The sequence below is a fragment of the Mastacembelus armatus genome, chromosome 12 (genome assembly GCF_900324485.2).
Source record: "Mastacembelus armatus chromosome 12, fMasArm1.2, whole genome shotgun sequence".
In the NCBI taxonomy this organism is placed as follows: Eukaryota; Metazoa; Chordata; class Actinopteri; order Synbranchiformes; family Mastacembelidae; genus Mastacembelus; species Mastacembelus armatus.
Window position 1 is genome coordinate 3,702,686 of NC_046644.1, and position 25,819 is coordinate 3,728,504.

Sequence of the window (25,819 nt, forward strand, 5' to 3'; positions counted from 1 at the left end):
GAATGTTTGTGTAAACAAGGCCCAGCACGTTCTTCCCTCTCATTACAAAGTCCACATGCTGATGGAATTTAGGGAGCACCGACTTGAGATTTGCATGGTTGGAATTTCCAGCAACAAAAAACAGTCTGTCAAGGTTTGAATTCTGCAGCTCACTGATACCCCCATACAGCTCACAGAGTCCATCTTTAGCATTAGCACTGGGGGGAATGTATACACCGAGTATGAGGACAGTGGTGAATTCCCGTGGTAAATAAAAGGTCTGCATCTAACAGTTCCAAACTCAACCAGCGATAAGCAGTACCTAGAAACTAGCACCGAGTTCTTTCACCATTCCATGTTGATGTAAACACACAAGCCACTGCCGTGAGCCTTACTGCACAGAGCTGTGTTTCTGTCGGCACAAAACAAGGTTAGCTGGTCTAGCTGAATGCCAGTGTCCGGAACTCTGTCGCTGAGCCACATCACTGTGAAAACAAAGATGCAGCAGTTTCTAAACTGACGCCGTGTAATTTGCTGGTGTCGGATGTAATCCAATTTATTGTCCAGAGAGCAGACACTGGAGAGCAGGATGGACGGAAGAGCCGGCTAGTGTTTGTTGTTTGGACCCCCGCCGTCTTTGCTGCACTTCTGGTTTCTTGCGCACTGCTTGCGACACCCCCCCCCCAGCCACCAGCCGAGGGCTGGAGGCCTGGTCCCCGCAGCATGCCGAGATCATGCAGCTTCTCCAGCAGATCATCATGCAGAGTAGCTGTAGTGTTGTTCCTGAAGTTTAGAAGTGTCTGGCGGTGGTCTACACAAACACCAGTAGCTCCAATGTCCATGTGCTGTTAAAGAGTCGGGCTAAAGACAAGAATCTTACCAATTTGTTTTCAGTAGCTACGTGCTACTGCCACATTGCCATCTTACATTGTGGTTTATACGGTGGCTGACAAGGGCAAACGTGGCGCAACGGCCAAAAGACATGCAAGAGAGAAACGCTGCAACAACGGAAACACACGTAAGAGAGAAAACACACGCAAGAGAGAAATGCTGCAACAACGAAAACACACGCAAGAGAGAAATGCTGCATCAACATAAATACACGCGAGAGAGAAATGCTGCAACAACGAAAACACACGCAAGAGAGAAAACACAACGAAAGTGCGCCAGGCCGGTAGGGGGACCCCGAACTGAGGGATGCTATGAACAAAGTTTGACTAAGTTTTACAGAGGCGACATAAAAAAGTTACGTTTTCCGTTTGTTTGTTTAATAAACCTCCACTAGGTTTATTAGTGGAGGTTCACCCCCCCCCATCTCCATTGGTCATTATTACCTTATATGGATTCATTTACAGTTAAATGTAAATGTCAACACAGACTTTCAATTCCACAGATTCAACTATTACATAATAGTGAGACATTAAACAGAAAGCGAGCTGGATTTGCAAGCTTCAAATCAACAAAATTCCCATAATGAGAGAATAGCAGAAACTGCTGAAAACTTAATGTTGGCTGTGATAGACAGGTGTAAGAACACACAGTGGATCATAGCTTGTTGTGTATAGGGCTGGGTAGCTGCAAACAATTCAGAGGGTAACTATGCAGGGAAGGTAACCTGGTCCAATGAATCATGCTTTCTTCTACATCATATGCATGATGCTTGTGTGTCTTGTTTACATGGGAAAGAGATGGCGTGTGCTGAAAAGAACAAGTACCCACCTCAAGACGTACTGGCTCTAAAGGATCTTCTGCTAACAACTTGGTGTCAGATACCAAAGGAACCTTTCAGAGGTCTTGTGGAGTGTCACAACTGGTCTAAGGAGCTTTTCCACTAGCACTACTCAGCTCTACTCAACTAGACTCCACTCAGTTTTTTTGGTTTTCCTATTAGGGGATAGTACCTTGTACTACTTCAATTCAATTCAATTCAATTCAATTCAATTCAATTCAATTCAATTTTATTTGTATAGGCCAAATCACAATACAAATCATCTCAAGGCACTTTACAAAAACTAAAACTAAAAACCCAACAATTCCCTTATGAGCAAGCACTTGGCGACAGTGGAGAGGAAAAACTCCCTTTAACGGAAGAAAAAACCTCCAGCAGAACCGGGCTCAGTTTGGGCGGCCATCTGCCTCGACCTGTTGGGGTAAGTGGATAGAGCAGAGAGAAAAGAACAGCAACAATAAACAACAAATAGACACTGCAGGTTGGTGGGACCAGTAACTGCACATCAGTGATATACAGCTCCAGGACCAGGGACACCTGCAGAAGGTACAGAGAGAACAGAGAGAGAGGGAGAGAGCACAAACTAGGGGAGAGAGAGAGAGCACAAGGTTAGTGACATTCAATGGTGGAATATATGTGCGGTGGGAGGAGAGAAGGAGAGGGGAGGGGAAGGGAAGGGAAGGGAAGGGGGGGGGGGGCCTCAGTGCACCGATGGTCCTCGGGCAGTCTAGGCCTATAGCAGCATAACTAAGGGATGGTTCAGGGTTGCCTGAAGCCAGCCCTAACTATATGCTTTGTCAAAGAGTAAGGTTTTAAGTCTAGCCTTAAAAGTACAGAGAGTGTCTGCCTCCTGAACCCAGCCTGGGAGCTGGTTCCACAGGAGAGGAGCTTGATAACTAAAGGCTCTGCCTCCCAGTCTGCTTTTGGAAATTCTGGGAACCACAAGTAGACCTGTACTCTGAGAGCGAAGTGGTCTATTGGGATAATATGGTACTATGAGGTCTTTGAGGTATGAAGGAGCTTGATTATGAAGGGATTTGTATGTGAGAAGAAGGATTTTAAATTCTATTCTATATTTTACAGGGAGCCAATGAAGAGAAGCCAATATAGGAGAAATATGATCTCTCTTGCTAGTTCCTGTCAGGACTCTGGCTGCGGCATTCTAGATTCACTGGAGGCTTTTTATGGAGATATTGGGACATCCAGATAGTAATGAGTTACAGTAATCTAGCCTTGAGGTAACAAATGCATGGACTAGTTTTTCTGCATCATTTTGAGACAGGATGTTCCTAATTTTGGCAATGTTGCGCAGGTGAAAGAATACAGTTCTAGAGATTTGTTTTATGTGTGAGTTAAAGGACATGTCCTGGTCAAAAATAACTCCAAGATTTTTTACAGTAGTGCTGGAGGCCAGGGTTATGCCATCTAGAGTAGCTATAATTTTAGAAAAGTTATTTCTGAGATTTTTTGGCCCAAATATAATGACTTCTGTTTTCTCTGAGTTTAAAAGTAAAAAGTTACCGGTCAGCCAGTCCTTTATGTCAGTTAGACAGGCTTGAAGTCTGGTTAACTGGTTTGTGTTAACAGGTTTAATAGATAGATATAACTGAGTGTCATCTGCATAGCAGTGGTAATTAATAGAGTGCTTCCTAATGACATATCCTAAAGGAAGCATGTACAGGGTGAACAGAATCGGTCCTAGCACAGAGCCTTGTGGAACTCCATAACTAACTTTCTTAGTACCTGTTCGGCCGAGGCCAGCTGAACTAAAATGACTGCGGGCCACTGATTGGCCAGGGAATGATGTCACTAGAGGAGTCATGAGCATGACATCCGACCCTGGTCTGACACAAGCATCAAACCTGCCATTTCAAAGAATGGCAGCAGCGACTGTCTTTTGTGAGGCAAATGGCAAGTGGAGATGGAGGATCATTACTTACACAATTACATTATTATAAAGCATTACAATAATGGACATTATATCCTATAATAAGAAAAGTAATTTAATGTTTACAGTAAGTAAACTAACTCTTCGTGGCTAATTTAATACACTAACATGAGCACACACTCACATTTCGGGGGTTAACCCATTTCTGGTTAAAAAATAGGATAACTCCCACACCTTTCATTCTTTTGCTTGTCCTTGGGTCTCTGTCTGCTCGTACAGCTGTGAAGCCAGGTATACCACACATGAGTCAGGTATGTTGTCATTCAACCAGGACTCAGAAAGACATCAAACTGCACTCCCTGTGCAGCCGTGGGTTCCTTACTAGCGCTTACAGCTCGTCACACTTGTTTTATCTAGCGAGTTAATATTCACCATGAGCACAGAGGTCAGAAAAGAAAAGACTTTTATCTCCACCTTCTATTGTACATCTTAGCCTTTAGCTTAGCTCCGACAAGCTTCTATGTATGGGGGTGGCCCCTGCCCTGATGTCATGGATTATGGACCATCTGACATCCAGACTGCATGCTGGGGAGATGTGTTTCTGGGAAACTGGAATACAGCACTGGAGCTCCACAGGGGACTGTTCTTGCTCCTTTTCTGTACACAGTCTACACATTTAGGTATAACTGACCTGTCCTGCCACATACAGAAGTATTCTGATAATATGGCTGTTGTGGAATGTGTGTGGGGTGGACAGGAGGGGGAGTACAGGGACCTAGTGGAGGCCTTCACTGACTGGAGCAAAAAGAACTACCTTTTCCAGAACACCACCAAGACTAAGGAGCTGGTGGTTGATCAAAAACACCATGCCAGTCAATCTGCATTGATGGACAGGAGATAGACACTGTACAGACCTTCAAATACCTGGGGGTGGTACTTGACGAAAAACTGGAGTAGTCTGCCAATGTGGATGCAGTGTACAGTGTACAGTGCCATCTTCTTGAGATGGCTCTGTTCTTACATGTTGTGACATGTTGTGCATGTTCTACCACATTGTCATGGAAAGCACACCGTTCTATGGTGTTGTCTGCTGGGGAAGAGGCATTGCAGACAGGAACTGTAAGCGACTGGACAAACCGGTGAAAAAGGCCAGTTCTGTGCTAGGCAGGAGGCTGGACCCTCTTAGAACTGTGGTGAAGCAGCAGATATGGAGGACACTGCTTTCTGTAGCATACTGTTTTTATGACCAAATTACACAGATTTGCTATACAGAAACTGCATCTAACTAAGGCGTTTACCATATAAACACACTTGGTTAACAGTAAACCTGTCCTAAAGCACATACTTTAATAGAAAGCTAACATAGCCTTAGCATCCTTATACTTAGCTATGCTGATGATCTGATCCCGTTCATTTTCATTTCATTATGGTCTTCATACACTCCTCTTCATGTTCCCCTAACTGCACTAGGAAACTTCTCACAGTACTTTTCTTCTCTTTTTCTTTCAACCTGATATTTTTATTACTTCAGTTTATTTTTTATGATATATTTGTTTATTTATCTATTTTTCCAAATACGGCTTCACACAAACAGCCAAGAGAGCACTTGAGTATTGAGTTGCTGTATGTCTATTACGGCTATTTATCAGCCTAGGTTTCCTCACCATTTTTTTTATGAGATACATATATCCAATAAGGTCCTGGTAGCAATCTTTGAACTCTCACAGATTCTTTCATCTGATGCACCCATGTTCTTTCCTGGAGGTTGCTATTGTCTTGTCAGTAAATGCTTGTGTACATATTATCAGTATGTTGACCTTCCTACTTCGTAAAATAGAATTAAGATTTGTGCTGTGGAACTCTTAAGTATATGCACAATGTATCCATTTAGGGCATCTTACCAAAATCTAGTTAATTGCATAATGGCTTATCAGAGATTATTGAAGGGGAAGAAACCTTGTAAAAGTAGAACGAAAGTATGGAATGATAACAGTATATGGGATGCTTTGATTGCTCATTATGGGAGGTCTTAAATTGTTCTGATATTATTGAACAGGTTGCAGCAGAGTGGTGTCTGACTGCATACATTTTTGTGTAGATATTGTATTATCAACTAAAAATTTGGATGTTTATCCAAACATTAAACCATGGGTGTCTAAGTTTGCGTGTATCTGTTCGTTACATGGATCTAGAACAGACAAAAACCAAAAGACATCGTGTGAACTTAGAATGTTATTCTTACTGATAAAAATTGTGGAATAAACTATTTATTTCAGCCAATCATCAGTCTTATAATTAAAACGAAGTAATTATAACCACTGCCAAGACATAAAAAAACACTTTCAAAATCCAGATTTATAATGAAGTTTTGAGATTGGGTTCTTAGATGTAACTCAGCTGTTTCCTCCAGCTGATTCTATGGACTAGAGACTGTGGAATCAGCAGGCCATGCCCATGTCAGACTGTTGGGCTTGGCTGAAGCCTGTGTCTAATTTTTAAAGACACCAGTAACAATGCTGTTTGTTAGTGGTAACAGCATTGTGAGGTTTGTTTCATTGGAGGTTTCACAAATATTTTTCCTTAATTACAATTTTTAACAATAAAAGCACTATGTTTACCCACTTAAGGTATAAAGCTTAGATGCTGTTTACACAAATATGTCCAAAAACTGTTTTATCCACTTTGGCAAAATTTAGAAAATGCCTTATAGTTGCAGTGACAGAGACAGTGATATAGTATGTACAGTTTTTTTCCTAACATTTCAATTTAAATTTTAAAAGTACATAAAAAATATATCTGGCTAAATGTAACAGTCTACAGGCAGCATGGTGCCTTGGTGGTCAGCATAGTTGCCTCACAGCAAGAAGGTTCCTGGTTCAAAACCCATCAGGGGCCTTTCTGTGTGGAGTTTGCATGTTCTCCCTGTGCTTGTGTGGGTTTTCTCCAGGTACTCTGGTTTCCTCCCACAGTCCAAAAACATGTATGTCAGGTTGATTGGCGACTCTAAATTGCCCATAGGAGTGAGTGTGAGTGTGTGAGGTTGTTTGTCTCTATGTGGCCCTATGATGGACTGGGGACCTGTCCAGGGTGTACCCCTGCCTTTCACCCAAAGAGAGCTGGCATATGTTCCAGCTGATCCCTGCTTATTCCTTAACCAGGTATCGATGATGGATGGATGGATGGATGGATGGTATACGTACAGTACATTTATGGGCATTGAATGGAAGCACAGGAACAAACCTGCAGTCATTTGAAACATTTGTTTTTCCATTTACCTGACCACATTGCCCAGAGTCTGTAGAAAAAGATAGAGAGCATAAACCTGGGGAGAAAGTATCAGGTAATCAAGACCACACAGTGTTAATGCCAATGCAACTTCTGTTTGGCCACATTCACTGCCTCCACAACTTGAGAAATCTCCCCAAGCTCCTCTGACATTTATGTACGTTGCAAATATTTTCTCTTTGCTTTATTTATTATCTCATTATATGTCATTTTCTAGTTAAGTACAGAATGTTTGTGATTTGTCTGGTTGTGCAAACATTGTGCACCTAATTGAATTGAGGATGGTGAAGTGAAAGGGGTTCAATTTTATTGCAAACTGCATATTCCATTTTTCATCTTCTATTTTGTGGTGTAAAACACTGGTTATTAATGATTAATTAAAAGGATTATTATCATTATGGTTCTAACTTTAAATGTGTAAAGTATTTGTGCTTAAAATGTTCATTCATAAAAAAGATTTTAAAATATGAACATTTCACCATAAATATAATTTCCAAACGTATTGTGAAGCAACAATAGTAGTTTCGTGCTTTTATTATAGTTTATGTCTTTAAAAAAACAGCTAAATTATATCTTCTCAGCCATTGTTAGCCATAGAAAAAGAATGAAATCAACCAAAATCCCAGGAATGAAGCTGTGAAGCACTTTTTGTATAGTGGTCAAATATCACAAAATGCACAATGGCCCCAAAAACATTTCTCCCTTTCCCATCAGAATATGGGCAGCTGTAATTTACTCTCAGCATCACCCTAAGAAGGCATTCTTTTGTTATGAGAATTTGATCCATACTGTCCAGTATCCTATAATCCTATAATAATATAGGATTACATATTAATGCTACTGTAGTGTTACCATTTTAATTTTACATACTTACCAGACATTACGACAACAGCATTTAGCTGTAGTCAGGTAACAAGTGGACAAACTATTTGTTCAGTTAGGTGGTCTGATGACTTTCTAGACAGAAATGGACAAAATGAACCTTTTGTGGAGATGGACACATTTCTAGTGGAGCCATATTTCAAAATAGATTTAATAAATGTGAGTTAATAACTGGTATACTACCATCATGGCTGCCAGAAGGTGTATCATGTCAACCACAATCTCTCTTAGTATTCAGATTGAGGCCTTTCCAGGTACAAAGCCAGGTATGTATTTGGGTTTAGGGCGTGACTTGCAATGCAGTTGTTGCTACTGTAGCTTTTATTTACTGGAAGACACATGAGGCGAATGACACAATAGAGGACTTTAGACTTTAGGCACAAACACACACACACACACACACAGTAGGATAGGTGTAGAATCACACATGGCATCGTGGGAAGGTGTGGCAAAGACGGAAGGCATGAGAAATTATGCTTCAGTCAAACAGAACAGTGGTGTGTGTTTTGGTCGGATCTGCAGGGATCTGATGGGGAACTGAGAAAGATTGACTGCTGTCAGGTTTGTTCTTCAGTTCAATTTTTTGAATTTTAGTGTACTAATATATGAATTTGGTACTGTTTTATTGAGTGTACCCTGAGGCACACCGGCATATTATGACCATGTGCAGTGGACTGTACAGTAGGTTAAACTCTGCAGTGGAATACCTGGGTCAGAGTCACCTTTGGAACTTAGTGTCCTGCTAGTGGACTCATTTTTCGATGATTGATGTTGAATAGGAAAGGCAGAGAAATATTGATAGGGCTAGAGGCTATTCTTTTTTCTTGTTTGCTTTAATTTAGTTATTTTTCAAGTTTGTCATTTCATGGCTACAACACACACAGAACTTGTCATACAGTCAAGGTACAGTAGCTAGTATGTGCTAATCGAGAAAGCAAACTGATTAAATTGCTACTGCAGAAAAATCTGAAATAGAACTAATTTAAATTGTTGAGCATTTTTTTTGGTTTTCCAGAAAGTGTGATCATTAGTTTCAGTTTAGTCTTAGCAACGCACAAAACAGGATTATAGGGAGATTTCTTGACAAAATTCACCCTGGGAGTTGTATTCTTTCTCTTGTTCAGTGTCTATGTTCATAGACTTGTAGGTTTGACTTTGACAATCCAACTTACTTGGCCAAAATGACAACTGTGTAAACAACATGCCACATGTAAGTCAGAAAGTTTTGAAGTTGTATTCTGTCTATTTTGAGGTAGCTTGCCTTGCAGTTTTCCCCTTCGTCCAGTCCATGCTGCACTAGGCTAAACAGGTTTTGGACCTTTCTCTTTACCAGACACACAAAGATGTAACTGATATCCATCTTACTGTCAGACTCTGGGGAACTCATAGGGCAAGCACTTAAACAGGAGTAGAGGCACATTTTCATCTTCTAATTAATCCCTTTCATCAATTCTTCCTGACACTCCTCCATCACCTTTCCTCTTAGCTACTGCAAACTGCCTCTCAGGGACAAGAACAATTTTCAGAATTGGTGTACAGGTGGTTGTTGCCACATGAAGTCTGTATATGTGTGTTCTAGAGGTGTGTGACACCTGTCTTTTTATCCGACCCTCTCTTCCATAGCTACTGCACTCCCTCTGAGTGGTGCAGGAAGGCGTTGGCATTTAAAATCTATTAAAAAGCAATTATAAAATGACTGTAAGTAAGCATGCTTGACTTACATGCTTGACTTGCTCATCAGGTATTGGAAACTCTATAGAGCTCTCATCGCAAACTGTTCATTGTTAGTCATTAGAAGCATTATGTCACATGTTAATTCAGGAAAGATTTATTATCAAAATTCAATTCCTACAGAGAATTCCCTTTGTCTTCATGATATCTCTTAGTATCATTTTTTAATCATTTTGGATGATTCATTGGATATTTTTCAGACAAAACCTACAGTGAAATGTGAAGCATTTCCTCCACATGTTGTGACATGTCACAACCCAACAGCTGTGGCTGATGGTTTTGTTTTACAGTGAGTTGTCTCAATGATGACATATATCTATATGGAAGTGTATGTTTATGAGGCAGATAGTGTTTGCCCTGTTAGCATCTCTGGAGTGAACAGCCTCTGCAGTCAGTCAGCAGGTATTTTGTGGAGCAGGTTTGGCGGCTGTGTCCTCCTGCTCTTCACTGGCCACATTGTTTGCGTGTGCTTTGTTTGTTTTGTTTGTTCGACTCACAGAATGCAAAACCAACCACAGAAAAACAATGCTCCTCGTTAATCTTTGTGTTCTGGTAAAGATTTAGCTTCATAGATCACATCAATGCAGTAGACACAAACATCAAGTTCACCAGAGAGTGAAAGAGAACAGGCTGGACTTTTTGGACTGTGAGGTCATCATTGGGTCTAATGGTAACCTAGAAATAGAAGTCTACAGGAAACCCACACACACAGACCAGTACCTTCTTTTTGACTCCCATCACTCACTACAACGCAAACTAGGAGTCATCAGGACTTTACACCACAGAGCAAACAACATCCCTACCTCTATGGAGGCCAAGAGAAAGGAGGATACACATTTAAAGACAACCCTTAAAACCTGTGGCTACCCTAAGTGGGCTTTCAACAAGGCAACATCCACATCAGGCAGAAAAACAAGAGACAGCTGAGCCTTGAGATCCACAGAGGAAAAACCTGGTCATTCCCTGTGTAGCAGGTGTTTCAGAAAGGCTTAAACAGATTTTTGGGAAACATCAGATACCAGTTCACTTCAAACCCACCAACACACTGAGACAGAGACTGGTTCACCGTAAAGACCAGACACCAAAGCAAAAGAGGAGAAATGTAGTATATGCTGTCCAGTGTAAGGAAGAATGCTCAGAACTCTACACTGGAGAAACCAAACAACCATTTAACAGGAGGATGGCCCAGCACAGGAGGAGCAGCTCCTCAGGACCACAGTCAGCTGTGCACCTCCATTTAAAGGAAATAGGACACTCATTTGAAGACAGTGATTTACATATTTTGGTCAGAGAAGATAGATGGTTTGAGAGAGGGGTCAGAGAAGTTATCTATGTCCAAGTGGAAAAACCTTCCCTTAACAGGGGTAGAGGGCTCAGACATAACCTGTCTTCAATCTACCAGGCTGCCCTTTCATCTGTTCCCAGGAAATTAAAAAACACATCAAATGCCTTCCAGGGAGGCCACACTCTGCAGCCAGTTGGTGAAACAGAGGGGTCAACATGAGTCCACCATTAGATCCTTAACGACCTTCACCTGAGCTCACTTCTTTTGTTTACCTAATGAGCCTATTTAGGCCAGGTGTGAAGTGAAACCAACTCAGGAGTGTGGGTCTAACAACTCACCTGATTTACTTAGCTCACCTAGTGAGCCTGTAGACTAGGGTGGAGTGAAACCAACCTGACGGATAAATTAGAGTTTCCATAGCAGCTTCCTCTTAGGCTGATGAAGCTATTTGGAGGAGTAGTGAAATATACCTAAGAACCTATTAGAACCTAAGACCTAAGAACTATTAGTCCAGTTGCCATGACTCAATCTCTAGATAACTTCACCTGGATGACTGAGAATCTCCACAGACATTATGTATAACATCAATGTTATAGGGGTCATGTTATTTTTGACATACTGAAAGAAAAATATGTCATGCAAAAAATATTAAATAAAATGGGGAAAAATTATAAAAGAAATGGTTTGTGATTCAACATACATTAAAAAAATTAATTCAGCCTTATTATATAGTAGATATCTTATATCTTGGTTTGAAGATTTATTCTTCATCTTAAAAACAACAGCAAAAGCTTCTCAACACGAGATTTAACTCACTTGTATCTGGAGCATTCAAACACATATCAGAAGCTTTCTAGATGAAATCGCTCAGTGGTCATGGAGATGGTTTAGATGTTAAGATGAGAATAATGATAATGTGGTAACAGGTGGTGAATCCACATATCAAGTTCAGGTAACTCTAACCACCACTTGTCACAAAACGGGGGTTTTATTTTAGAAGGACCAAAACGCTCACTCTGATACTGGTAATGATTTAATTTACAGAAAACAGGGAACAAAGGCTTAGGACTCAGAAATTGTTCAAAGAAAACAAAAGCTAGGGACTCGGAGAAACTGAAAGGGAGATACCACGCAAGATGAACAGAGCTCGAGAGCACAGACACACCAACACTGAACTTGGAAGCAACAGACGCACGAACACTGAACTTGGAAGGAATACGGCCTGGGTCTCTCACACTCTCTGGACACAACAGGCAACACAAACTCAAGGAACACAGACTCGGAAGAACTAGAAATACGGCCTGGGTCACACACACTCTCTGGGACACAGCAGGTGATGCTAACACACAAACACAGAACTCAGAGGAAACGGCCTGGGTCACGCACACACTTGGGGACATTCCAGGCAAAACAGACATACGAACACAGACTCGGAAGGACAGACCTTAAACACAAGACAAGGTGAGGAACTGGAAGAGACTCATAAAGAAAAGGCTACTTAAGTAACAAAGGCTCTCCACAGACAAAAAGCAAAAGGGGAAAAATTCTGGCAGGGTTGGAACAAAAGGCTGACAACACTGACTAACGGCTGTCTGTGGGAGAAGGAGGGGTATATAACTAAGACGGAAAACGAGACACAGGTGAAAACAATCAAAATTAGGTCAAAGTAAAACGAACAGAAAGAGTGGATCCTGTATGATCCTTCATAATAAGAGCCCACGATAGGAGGTCCACACATGGATCGTGACACCACTTACAATATAAAAGCTCAGTAATGGTGAGGAGACTCCTACACCAATCACTGAGATGGAGAATGGCGAGAGTAAAGAAACAAGGCCAGCAGGTACAAAGAATGGATGATGAGGATCTCAAATCATACCCCGACTCAAGACCAGGACAGATGTCCTAAATCAACGGGGCCCACAAGAAGCATCCCACTGGGATTCTTTTAGTATGGCTCAGCTATCAGGACATCCCATTATAGACTTTGAGTCACAAGCATTTAAACAAAGCCTTAAGATGTCTGCTGTTACACCACACAGAGAACTGACCTCACCAGGTATCAGGATGCCAGAAACAGGGGCTACCACCCACATTCAATCAAATGTTATCATGTGGCCAACTTCCATATTTAAGACAGCTCCATCTATTGAGGAGGGCCAAATGTTTGGAACTTCTGTGCAATTTAAAATGAAAATGGTGTGAAGAAAGATTGGACAAATAGCAGGAGGCTTGTTTTAAGATTCAAATGTGTTTCATTCAGGTTTTTCTCTGGCTGGTTGCTACCATAACTGAATATCAGAGTAATACCTGAAAACTGTTGTGAGTTCAGAGCCTGGTATTAGGTGCAGAGACAGGCCAGGTGTGAAGTGATAAATTAGAATTTCCATAGCAGCTTTTTATTGCTGACAGTCTCTACAGTGTGTGTGTTTCTGTGACGAGATGGAAAGTGGAATATGACAACATGGTCCATCCTGTTTGGGTGATTTCAGGGTGTTGTGGCTGACACACATTCCTCTGACCAGCTCAACAGGTTTCACTTTAATGTGTGCACCTGTGTGTGGTACAGATGAGTGTTTAGCTATCTGCTGAATGAAGTCTGTTCTGAATATGGAGCGATGGAATGTCCCCAGTTAATAATAAAAGTCAGGGTGTATGTTTTAGTAAGTTGTGTATTGTGGCCTTTATTCACAAAATGAAATGGCTCTGCTGGGTGGAGGTAGCTCATACTTTAATTTAAAATGGAGGCTTGTGTTATCTGGTGACAAAAGCATTTTTTTATCATATGAAATAATATATACATTCTGATGTTACATCTTTTTAACAGTAACCTTTGTGTTCTCTGACAACTAAACTATAGTAATGTTGTGGACCTCACAGTGTATTATAATCCATAATACAGTAGGTGCATTAGGATAGGGTACATCAGGGTACATTAGCCTATAACCACTAAAGGTAGAATCATTAATTAAGATACTAAAATGTTGAAGTCTGCATTGTACCTTGAAGTGTATCTGTTATTTTTGTCCACCCCATTTATATCAGTGAGAATAAGCTAATAAGTGGAAACGGTGTATTGTACCTGCTGTCCTGGTATCACACTGTCATCATTTAAAGCGATGCTGAAACAAATGTATGAGATATTGGTAATGTTTTTAGTAACACCTGTGTTTTTCTTACTACACCAAGACAAAATGTCTACAGTGAAAAAATACAGACATACAAATCTACGAAAGGTAAACAGACTATGTAAAGGGATTTAGTACATTAGGAATTTTGTTACATGGAATAGGCTTTATGTCAGTGTAGAATATGTCTAGGACTTGACTTTGCTACCTTTGACCTCCTTAATCATAATTCTCCCACAATTGACCTTTGAACTGCAGGTTATTGGGCATGCTTTGTAGGACACCATAGTGAACATTGAATGATAAATGTCTTTAGTGGGAATGTGGTGTTGTAGGGACAGAGAACAGACATGCAGATTGTCCTGTTTGAACCAGTCTGACCTGAACACAGCACTCTCAGTTTATTTTGGCAGCCATGAGGCAAGTCTGTGGGTGTGATGGTTGTAGATTAGCCAGTCTGTTCTGAGGCAGAATATCAGATGATGATCTATTTCAGAAACGGCTAGCAAAGGAACAGTGCTCTTAAATCAGCAAGATACATTTTAAAGATCTTTAGGCTGACTATCTGCTAAATTACCATCAATGAAATAATCACATAATCACAATATTTCACATTAAAAGCCCTAAAGGCAAAGGCAAATTTATTTGTATAGCACCATTCATACACTAAGCAATTCAAAGTGCTTTACAAGACATGTAATTACAATAAAAACAAAGACATAAAAATAAAATAAAATAAAGTTAAATTAAATTAAATTAAATGTAAAAGCACATTAAGAAAACAAGAATGAACAATTATTTGAAGGCAGCAGTAAACAACAGTGTTTTCAGTCCTGATTTGAATGAGCTGACAGTTTGAGCAGACCTCAGGTGCTCAGGAAGTTTATTTGTAAATGTTTTGTTTCATTTATATATTTTTACAAGTGATCAAAAGCAAAAAAGTAGAAATAATTGAAATAATTAGTAAATGAAAATGTGGCAAGTTTTATGTAGGTGATGAATATTACTCAATGTAATTCCATGTCTACTCAGTGTTTTTTGCATACCCCTCATTGGGGCTTGGCTTTTATTTGTTGTGTCCTTTAATGCTGTGTTTTTATTTGAAAATTTACATTATTAACATATGAAACCAGTTCTCTACATTTATTACAATAGAAGTCAGCCTGTAAAATACAGAAAATTATGCAAGACAAGAAATCTCTCAAGAGAGTAACATTTTCATTTACTTTCTTGCTGCTCAGGGAGTTTGATCCAGGATACGTCGAGGAGTTTGGTATTTCATCTCCCTCACTCCCAGCTCTTTCTCCTCCCTCTCTACCTCCTCTTTCTTCTCCACCCCCAACACCACAAGAACAACAACAAACACCATTGTCATCCCACCGCAGCAGATCATGTTCAGCAGGAGGAGTGCAACTACGCATAAAGAACAGGTAGGAGATCACTGAAAGCTTCAATCAACTGTTCCCTAAACCCCATCCTGGAGCAGCAATTGTCCAATTATTACTTAGCAACTGCAACTAGGTACAATGAGGCAGTCAAGCTTTGGATTTCTCTGGATGCTTGGGTGTAGTCAAAGAGATGCTCAGTCTATGAAGAGCTTGGATGGTGGTTTAGTTATTTTACTCTCCCCGAAATCAAAGCTGACCCTGATGTGCATCTCAGGCAGTACTTGGGTGTTTTTCTGACAGACCTGTAATCTGACAGCACTTCTCAGTCTATGTAACCTGTTAGTGGATTGTAGTTTATTGATACAGAAATAGATTTAACCAAAGTTGTGTAAAAAGAACCATTAAAAGCTTCACAGTTTAGCTGCCATGGACAGACATAAAACTAATGATACACATTCCTCTTTCTCATTTTCTCTTACACTCACTGACACACACACACACATCGTGTTGTGTGTATAAGTGTACTGCATACAGACAACAGTCTATAAATACTGACACTCTGCTACAGCCAGTTTCAGCCTAATATGGAGGTCAGCTGAATGGACTTGTGTGTGTGTGTGTGTGTGTGTGTGTGTGTGTGTGTGTGTGTGTGTGTGCGCGCGCGTGTGTGCGTGCGAGCGTGTGTGCGTGCGTGCGTGCATGCGTGCGTGTGTGTAATGCACATCACAGCCTCGCGAGGGAGCTAATACCACTACAGACATAGTTTTGTAGATGTTCCTTGTATCTTTTCGTCCACTTTCCCACAGTCATTTTCAAAGTATTTTCACTATGTCTCAGTTTTGAAACATCTCGTCTGTAGATTTTACAGCTTCAGCTTCAGGAGTGGCCATTACAATTACAGTGTGCTTCCTTAAAGTTTAAATTTTGTTTTCACAGCTTAGTGTCTGCTTATGAGCAACATCTTTGCAGGTGACTTCTGTAATAACGATGTAGTTAGAATGTGCTCAACTGTTTGTCACAGAGTCAAATAAACAGGCAGAATGACTTGATTCTCCCACAATCCCCTGGGCTCTCTGTGGTTATCAGATAGCACTGGGGACAGGAGGGGGTGGGGGCTTGAGGGGAAGGGCATCCGAGCCCCATGAGTCTGGGTGAGGGAACAACAGAGACAGTCGCTTTTTCTCTAACACAATCCTATTCTTTTTTATCAAATTTTTCCTTTCCTCTCTTTTCCCACCTTAATCCCCCCCCCCCCATTGACTTGTTTCCTTTTCTTTCTGTTCTTGCCTTCCTTGCCTGCTCCTTACCCGTTCCTTCACAGATTCTTTAGTTGAATCACCACATTTTTCTAAAACAACATCATCACATAATTGCATGAGAACATAAGCACACCCAAGCCTAATGCAAACAAACTCTCTCACACACACGTACACACACTACACGCATGCGCGCACACACAATTCAAAGACACACAATACAGTTAATCATTTTGGGACATACCAGTGTCTAGTAATATGCTTTGACTTTTGGTGGCCTTAGGCTTAGGTTGATGCATCAGCACAGTTGCTATGGCTACCTGCAGTTTAATTCAGAACAGTGGTTAAACTATTGATCAAACTGATATTTAAAGAAGTCAGCTACACAGTTTAAAAAACACCAGACAGCCAGTCAGAGAGCAAACATTTCTGTGGTTGTGGTCAATTTAGGCTACTGTGTATCTGCATATTTTGAAAGTCCTTGGTGAGGCTGAAGTCCTTTCTGGAGTTAGTGAGTAGGTTGTACAGATTCTTTAGTAGTTTCAAAGGGGCCTTTGTTGTCACGTATGGTGTGTAATAAGTTGTATCAGACCCAAAATGCAGGCAAACCACTCTGGTAAGTTCAAACACCAAACTCAAGTATCCACAGGAGATGTCCAGGAACGCACACTCTGGGAAAGAGCACAGGGAACACGGAACACAGGAACAATGAGGGTTGCGTGGCGACAGGGAAATGGGGAAGCTGGAGTCTGGGAACACGGAACACAGGTACGGATAGAGGCCACAGAAACTCAGATGAGTGCGCTTTCACACACAGGGAACCACCAGGAGATACCAGACTCACAAATGAGGGGAAAGCACAGGAGAAGGGAGCCACGCACAGTGGCAACAGGTAGGTAACTACAGTCATGGAGGAATCCCCTTCAGGCGCAATGGAACACAGGATGGCTCTGGAGAACAACCCCTCAGGGCAACCTGAACACAGGGCGGCTCTGTAGGACGACCCTTCAGGCGAACTGGAACATGGGATGGCTCTGGAAGACGACCCATCAGGCGGTCCGGAACACGGGCAAAAGTGGTGTCGGCAGAACCAGCCGACCCACCAGGCGGATCCTAAGAAGAAGAAGTAGAAGTGTCGGTAGGGTCAGCCGACCAACTGGAACGAAGACCCAGAACAGGGGCTGCAGTGGTGTCAGTAGGATCAGTCCATCCACTGAGACGACTCGGAACAGGAGACATTGTCGCGTCGACAGAACCAGCCGACCCATTGGGAAGACTTGATATTGTAGTTGCTGTGGCGTTGGCGGGACTGGCCGGCCCACTGGGATAACTCAGTACATGAGATGCAGTGGCGTCGGCAGGCCCGGCCAATCCACTGGGAAGACTCAGAACAGGAGATGCAGTGGCATTGGCAGATCCGGCTGATCCACTAGAGAGACCTGATATTGAAGATACAGATGCGTCGGCATGACCAGCTGATCCACTGGGACAGGGTTCAGGAACAGGTGGTGCAGTGGCACCGGTAGGGTCGGCTGACCCACTAGGGAGATCCGGAACAGTGGTGCCCTCAATCCGCCCACTGGGAGAACCTGAATCTGGGGTTGCAGTGGCGTCAGCAATTTCAGCTGACCCACTGTGAAGACTTGGAACTGGTGATACAGTGGCCGCAGATCTACTGGGAATACTCGAAACTGGTGAAGCCATGGTGTCGGCATGGATGACTGCCCCATTGGGAGGACTCGGAACCAGTGCTGCAGTGGCATCAGCATGGACCACTGACCCACGGAGAAGACCCAGATCCAGTGATGCAGGGGCGTCAGTCTGGGCCGCTGACCCGCTGGGACGAGGTTCAGGAACAGGTGGTGCCCTCAATCCGCCCACTGGGAGGACCTGAATCTGGGGTTGCAGTGCCATCAGCAATCTCGGCTGGCCCACTGTGAAGACTTGGAACTGGTGATACAGTGGTGTCAGCGTAGGCTGCAGATCCATTGGGAAGACTTGAAACGAAGACTCAAACAGAGGAACTGGAGGTGAAGATGGCCTCTTCTGGCAGTGTCGTCGCCGGCATCAAGACTGCAGGACTGGAGAGTCAGGCTGAGGAGACTCTGGCAGACTGGCTGAAGACTGACATGCTATCTGGAGACTCTTGTACAGATTCTTTAGTAGTTTCAAAGGGGCCTTTGTTGTCACGTATGGTGTGTAATAAGTTGTATCAGACCCAAAATGCAGGCAAACCACCAAGTTCAAACACCAAACTCAAGTATCCACAGGGGATGTCCGGGAACGCACACTCTGGGAAAGAGCACAGAGAACACGGAACACAGGAACAATGAGGGTTGCATGGCGACAGGGAAATGGGGAAGCCGGATCTGAGTCTGGGAACACGGAACACAGGTATGGAGATAGGCCACAGAAACTCAGATGAGTGCGCTTTCACACAAAGGGAACTACCAGGAGACACCGGACTCACACACGAGGGGAAAGCAGGGGAGAAGGGAGCCACACACAGTGAACCGGTAACAACACTCACAAAGGAATCAGAAAACACAGAAGCCAACAGGACTGCCAACAGGGAGAATCACAGGACAATCCGGCAACTAGGTGAGGCATAGAGCAAGTATTTATACACCTGCCACTGATTACTAATTAGGATCAGGTGAGGCCAATCACCACATACACACACACACCGAGGGAGAGAGACATGAGGGCGGAGACAAACAAATCAAAGCAGACAGCAGAAATTAACATAACACTACGTGGGATAAACCCAAGTGACACAAGAAATAAAACCAAATCAAAAGTTCAACTCAAGGAAGTCCAGAAACAGGATCATGAGATTTGTGAGGACTATAGGTCTTTGAAAAACATGGGCTGTTGAGAATGTTTTGGGGATCCTTGACGATGTTCTAGGAGCCTTGAAAAGGTTCCAAGGGCAATGAGAGGCGTAGTGGACCTAAAACAGTAGAATATGTTCACATTCCTGATTAAGTTATATCCTTTAGATAATTTATGGCTGTAAAATTCTTAGTGACCTACTAAGCTAAACAACAGGGGATGGTACAGGCGCTCAAGTACTTCACCGTCAAGACTCCATTTGATAAACAGCAGATCACTGGCTCTTGACAAAGAAACCCTCTTGCTTTACATCCTGCCATCAATAAGTTCCAGACAGATTCAGAAAGCGTTTTGCAGATTTCCAGAGATCTGCAGACTCCTCGAGACCCTCTCTTTCTCTCTGAGGAGAAGATGAAGTAGAGACTGCTTTTACTGCCCACGTAGAGCAGAGAAACAAAGACATTCTTCTCCATGCGTGTGGCTGTCTTGCAGTTAACAGCTCACCTCCAGCTGACCATCTCACATCAACCAAACTCCGTGGGACGACCTTGCAGTGGCCAGACAGAGGGCGAGCGATGAACGGACTCCAGGCCTGCAGCCCAGGACTTCGGGGAACGCCTACATCTATCCTGGAAACCCGCCGGCAGACTGCAGTCGGACCAGCCCACAGCGGAACAGACCGAGCCTCAGTAAACCCGAGGACATTAATTGACTGGTTGATCTGCCATTAAAGGATCTGGTGCCTCAAATTATGAAGATGGATTATGATATTTATAATTCATAAACCCAACATAATAAACTTTCATGTTCAATACATATATATATTTAATTTCTCTACAGAGGATGGACTCCAGTGGTTATAAGAAGGTACTACAAGTCCCTTGAGGAAGTTCAGATGGTTCTTAAAGTGGTTTTAGGAGATTAAATAAGAAAATAGAATCAGAATAGAAACCTGTTAATTTAATTGTGTCCTGATACACACACAACCTAGGGCCTCAAAGAAGGTCATGCCCTAAACACACACAAGCTATTAACTTTCACACTTTTAATACACATACACACTGATACACGAACAGTTAAAGTGTGTCCTCTGAAGCCACACTTTTGGCCAGTTCTCTTGTTATAATTTTGCTTTCCAGGTATATCAAAGAGATTAGTATTGAGGGGGAACTTCTCCCAACGGCAACAGATAAGATTTGTGTTCAGAGAGACACACTCTGCCTGCATACCAAAATGGAAAATAAATATATTGTTTTATACTTAAATTATACTTCAGCATATAAAGTGTGCTAAAGGTAGTAGAAGTATCGTTTGGGTAAGTCTCCAAATTACAAGATTAGTACAAGAGTTACTGATACAAAAAAAACATATTTGAAGTAAATTTTTGCAAAGTATATTGAAATAATATTATTTAACTAGTAATTTAGCATATTTCTTTAAAGTTCACTTATTCTTTTCAAAATATAATACTATGCCTACATTTAACCATTTTAGCCTAACTCACCAGGACACCTGCCCTGTTCCTGTGTTCCACACATTCTCCTAACACCACAGCTTGATTTCTCTTCTGTGATCATTGTTTCTTGTTCTTGGCTGATCTCTCTCGTAGTTTTGAATTGAGTTTTTAAATGCAAAATTTCATTATACTTGAAGTGTTAAAATGAAACCACTCAAGTTGCACTTAATGCACTGGAAGCTGCACTATAAATCTGCTTTAGTACATTAAAAACATTTTTGATTTTTCAGGACAGCAAAGACAATCTGACTTGGGCTGTCTATGTTCCATATGTAGATTAAAAATTACATGGAATACATATTTTCATATATGTTTTCTTTAATAAAATAGCATATTTAGAGTACATTGTCTGTCAGTGACATGCCTTTTATGGGCAGTTAGCTAATAGACTACTCACCAGTCCGTCTGCTTTGCTGGGTTTTGGACAGCGCTCAAAACTGCCAACCCAACTATTAGGGCATTGACCCAACTATGAGTTTTGGACATGCTACATGCCTAGCTGCTCACCAGATTGCTACAGATTTTCAACTAAAATCTGCATCTACTTCTAGTGCTACACTAGGCTCAACATGTATTGGTCACATAGAACCTCCTAAAAGGTCAGTCTTTCTTTTTGTTTTCTGCAAGCACACATTTTGTAAGTGATGGCATGTCTTTCACAATAAAGTTGGAAATAAAGCCATAAAACTAATGCCCATATTGTTCTTAAGAAAACTGTGAAAAATGTGATGGCCATCTTCAGTCAAATTCTGCAGTAATAAGGAGCATCTTCTATAATTTCTAAATTAATTTATGGACAGTAATAATACTGTAACCTAGAAAATGAGCAAGCCAGAATGAATCTAAAATGTTTATCTGTGAGTGAGACCAGCTGTCTCAGCAGCTAGCAGCCTAACTATGTTTGACTCTTATTCTTAATTGGGGTCACAGGGACCTACTGGAGCCTATCCCAACCAGTCCATCACAGGGCCACATAGAGACAAACAACCTCACACACTCACACTCACTCCTATGGGCAATTTAGAGTCACCAATCAGCCTGACATACATGTTTTTGGACTGTGGGAGGAAACCAGAGTACCTGGAGAAAACCCACACAAGCACAGGGAGAACATGCAAACACAGAAAGGTCCCTGATGGGTTTCAAACCAGGAACCTTCACATTGTGAGGCAACAGTGCTAACCACTAATCCAGTGTGCTACCCATCCTGAATCTTATCTTGGTTAATTTACTGCTCCTTCTGTTGTTACTGTCATGATCCATGTTCTGGCTTCGTGATTTGGACTTTTATTTTTGGCTTCTATTTTCTGCATCGCCTGTTTTAGTCTCAGGTGGCTTTATATTTATCTTCTTTAATTAATTTCACCTGCATCTGCTTTGATTCCTGGTTTTCTCCACCCCCTAATCTCTCTCTCCTCGTGTGTGTGTAAATGTTTTCTAGGCAATGAGGTGATGAGCCACACCTGTTTATCATTTGCTCTTTAGGAGGAGCTTTATGTAAGACAGCTTCTTGCATCACCTCATTGCTGGATTGTACTGTGATTTGACCCTTCTCTGTGTGTGGCTTCTCTTTCTCCTATTGCCTTGGCCTCATTCTAATTCCTGTCTAATGTTTCCTGGATCTATTTTCTAGTTAGAGACCACACTCTCCTAAGTTTCCTGGGTCTTTCTGTTCCTGTGTTTTGTGTCACCAGACTCCAGCCTCTTTGTAAGTAGGCTACACTCTCCTGAGTCTCTCCCTGTTCCTGTGTCTCTGAGCTCCAGTGTTTTCCCCTGGCTCCCCTGTGAGTTTGCCACCCTCTTCTGAGTCTTCCTGATCTCCTCCTGGTTCCTGAGTCCCGTGCTTCCTGTTTCCTGCCTCCCCTGGCTCCGGTTTCCCTGTGCATGGATACACTCTCCAGAATCTCCTCGGCTCCAAGCTGGTTCCTGAGTCCAGTGTTCCCTGGTTCCGTTTCCAAATGAGAGGGCAAACTCTTGAGTCTTCTTGGTTTCTCTCTATTCATATGTTCCATGTCACCAGACCCCAGCTTCCCTGCCACGCTTTCCCAAGTTTTCTGGGTCTCTCCCTGTTCCTGTGTTCCAGCTTCCCTATTCCAGTTTCCCTGTGAGGTCACATTCTCCTGAGTCTCCTTGACCTCTCACTCTTTCTGGGTTCCACATCATTGGACTACAGCTTTCCTGGTCCCTGTTCCTGTTTCCCTGGATCCATGACTTCCTGGTTCTCATGTCTCTCTCCTGCATACTTGCATTGAATTTTGTCTTCTGGTGTTCAATAAAGTCTCCTCTCTGCAAACTTGGGTTTGACCCTTTGCCACAGTACAGTAATGTATGGTTGACCTGGAGTATAGAGCCTGGCTGAGCTGCTGGTATTAATGCTGCTATGCCAATTCCTCCCACTCTGGACTCCTGAACTGAACTTGCCAAGTTTAGACTCCCACATATGGGCTCTGAACTTGGTGTATTCTGTATGCAGAAACGCATCTCATAAAAGGGAGGATGGTAGGTTCCCATCTGTAATTCAGGGTGTGTTTGCATTTCATCATCCACAGCAGAACACACATGCGCTGTATGCGTGTGTCTATTTCTTCTGATGAAACTCAGGTATTGAGGTATTACCAAAGCTTAAAAAGTGACCTTAAATATAGGCACCTACTCAAACATGCCACTCTGCACCTTCAAGGAGGAAGCAACAGGGATTACATGAAGTTAAAAATCTGGAACTGGAAGTGCAGGTTGGTTGTGACACACTCTGTACCATCATCCATTTCTCTCTGTGAGAAGTTCTGGGCTACTGGACAGGGTTCTTAAATGGGTTCCAGTGGTCCAGTTGTTTCTGGGGATGTCCACACAGTTCATAATGAGGTTTCTGTGGGTCCTAGAAGAGATTATTGTGGTCTGAGAGGTATCATGGTGATCCTAATTGGGTTTTAGGAAACTTTGAGAAGATGTTTTGTAAGGATTTAACGGTTGAAACAGTTCTTCTTCCATGGTCTTGTACGCCAGTCTTGTGATAATAAACAGTAAGAGTGAGCTCATTGTTCACTCTGAAACCACGTGGCATCATGAGATGTTTTTCTCCCCCCAGCTTCAAAATCCATTTCTGCTGCAGTGAGTGAAAAAATATCCAGTTGTCATAAACTTTGCTAATCTGTCCTCACACTTCTTCCAGTGTCCCTTTCTTCCTCACTGTTCTGCTGCTTCTCCCTTCTCTCTTACCATAGCATTTGGTATTGCTTCTTCTTTACCTTGCACCTCCTCCTGTTTTATTTCGATTTAATGATTATTACACAGGAAAGAATATTGTGGAGTTTGCTTGCTCTCATCCTTCAGTGCTTTTTCAGCCTCCCTTTTCTTATCTATTTCCTCTTTCTACCATCTCTCTATCAGTCTTTTAGTTGCTTCATTCCTCTATATCTTCTCCATAACAGCAGTTTTATCTTCCTGCATCCCCCTTCACTTTTTGCTGCTCATTCTCTCTTGCTATCTAACCCCCTGCCTACCTCTTTTCCTCCCTCCTCTCTTCCTCTCTCTCTCTCTCTCTTGTTAGACGCTTAGTGTCTCTCACTCACACACCACATCAGCAGCTACCATCCAGACTGAGCCAGGCCAAGGATGTTTACTTCATGCTTTTATCATACAGCAGCATAATGATGCTTAATTGCTTCATTTGCTTAACAAGCTTGGGATCAGGGGCCAGTGCAGCACTACTTAGTTCAATGTGCCAGCCCCAGACTGGAACTGGAGCAAAGAAATAGACCTGAGGTTGGAAGAGATGGGGTTAGTAGAGGGGAGTCTTTTTGATGGATTCTGATGCAAAAGAGGAGTAGGTAGACAAAATACAGGAGTAGTGGAGCAGCTGCTGCGGTTGCATGTTTCAAAAAAAGAAAGAACAGTGGACTGGAGCACTAGAGACTCAGTTGACTGAATGAGAAGAGTACTTTGGAAAGTGATGCAAGATTCTTTCGATAAAGGTTCAAAAAGTAAAAAGAATAGTTGTAGAGTAAAAAGAATATGGCAAAAGAAGACAACTGAAGATACAAGAGGTAAAGTGAATTGTGGTGGAGTCAATTTCAGAAGAGGAAAAGAGGCTTTGGATGTCTTACATATGTAAATTCCATTTCTTGGAGCTTCCTAAATAGAAACACACCAGACAACACTAAATGGAAATGGACTTTGGCACTTTCTAAAAGAAAAAGAGGAAGTTACAGAAGTAAATTTAGGGAGAACAGAAAGCAGTGGAGTAGAAACAAAAAATCAAGTGGACTTTACATTGAGCCATGGAGCTGCTGGAAGTGTTTTATCGGAGGAAGCTCAGGAAGAAGCAGAAGAAGGCAGAGCTGGGCCAGTCAGACGGGGCACTGTGTCGGTCACCATCGGAGGCCAATGTCAACAGCCTGGCGACTGGTTTCATCTCCAAAGTCCTGAGGTTCACCTCCAGGTAAAACAGGTCATGTCTTGAATGTATTCACTCAGACAGATGAGCATTGGTCAGTGAAAGAGGTCAGACTAAGATTTGTCATGCAAAAGGAGACTGGTTATTTCCCTAAAGATTTTCTATAATGGAACAGTGAAGTAAATGAGTTAACATGAATATATATCTGCCATGGCAACTACACTGAAACCTTTATAAAGTGGACATGGACTTGGTGATTCTGACATAGACTTTGTGCATTATATGTAGTTTTGATGGCTTTGAGATAACCTTGATGTTGTGAATATCATCTTACTGTGGTCCAGGTTTGATTCTGAAACACAGCCTATATCGAGACACATACCTCCAGAAACTAATGCAGAGTGGCAATATCAGCATGTAACAGCAATGATAACATGTTGAAGTATTCCAGTCATGTCCTGTTATTACCTGATCCTGTGGTTCAGAGACATACAGGCTTTCATGTCTCTTTCATTTTTACTCAG

The 25,819-nt window shown here is 42.1% G+C and overlaps 1 protein-coding gene across 5 annotated transcripts in view; it reads left to right on the forward strand.

The window, feature by feature from the left end:
* shroom3 (shroom family member 3) overlaps positions 1–25,819 on the forward strand; it is a 66,806-nt gene that overhangs the window by 12,697 nt on the left and 28,290 nt on the right. For 2 of the 5 annotated variants that reach the window (XM_026297999.2, XM_026297998.2), the window contains exon 3: positions 15,149–15,337. The exons of 1 other annotated variant lie outside the window; for it this stretch is intronic. In XM_026297999.2, coding sequence (XP_026153784.1) covers positions 15,149–15,337 — 189 coding nt within the window. Of the gene's footprint in view, positions 1–8,163; positions 8,325–15,148; positions 15,338–24,787; positions 25,341–25,819 lie in introns of those variants that run through there. 2 more of the 5 variants (XM_026298002.1, XM_026298001.1) reach the window with 2 other exon arrangements.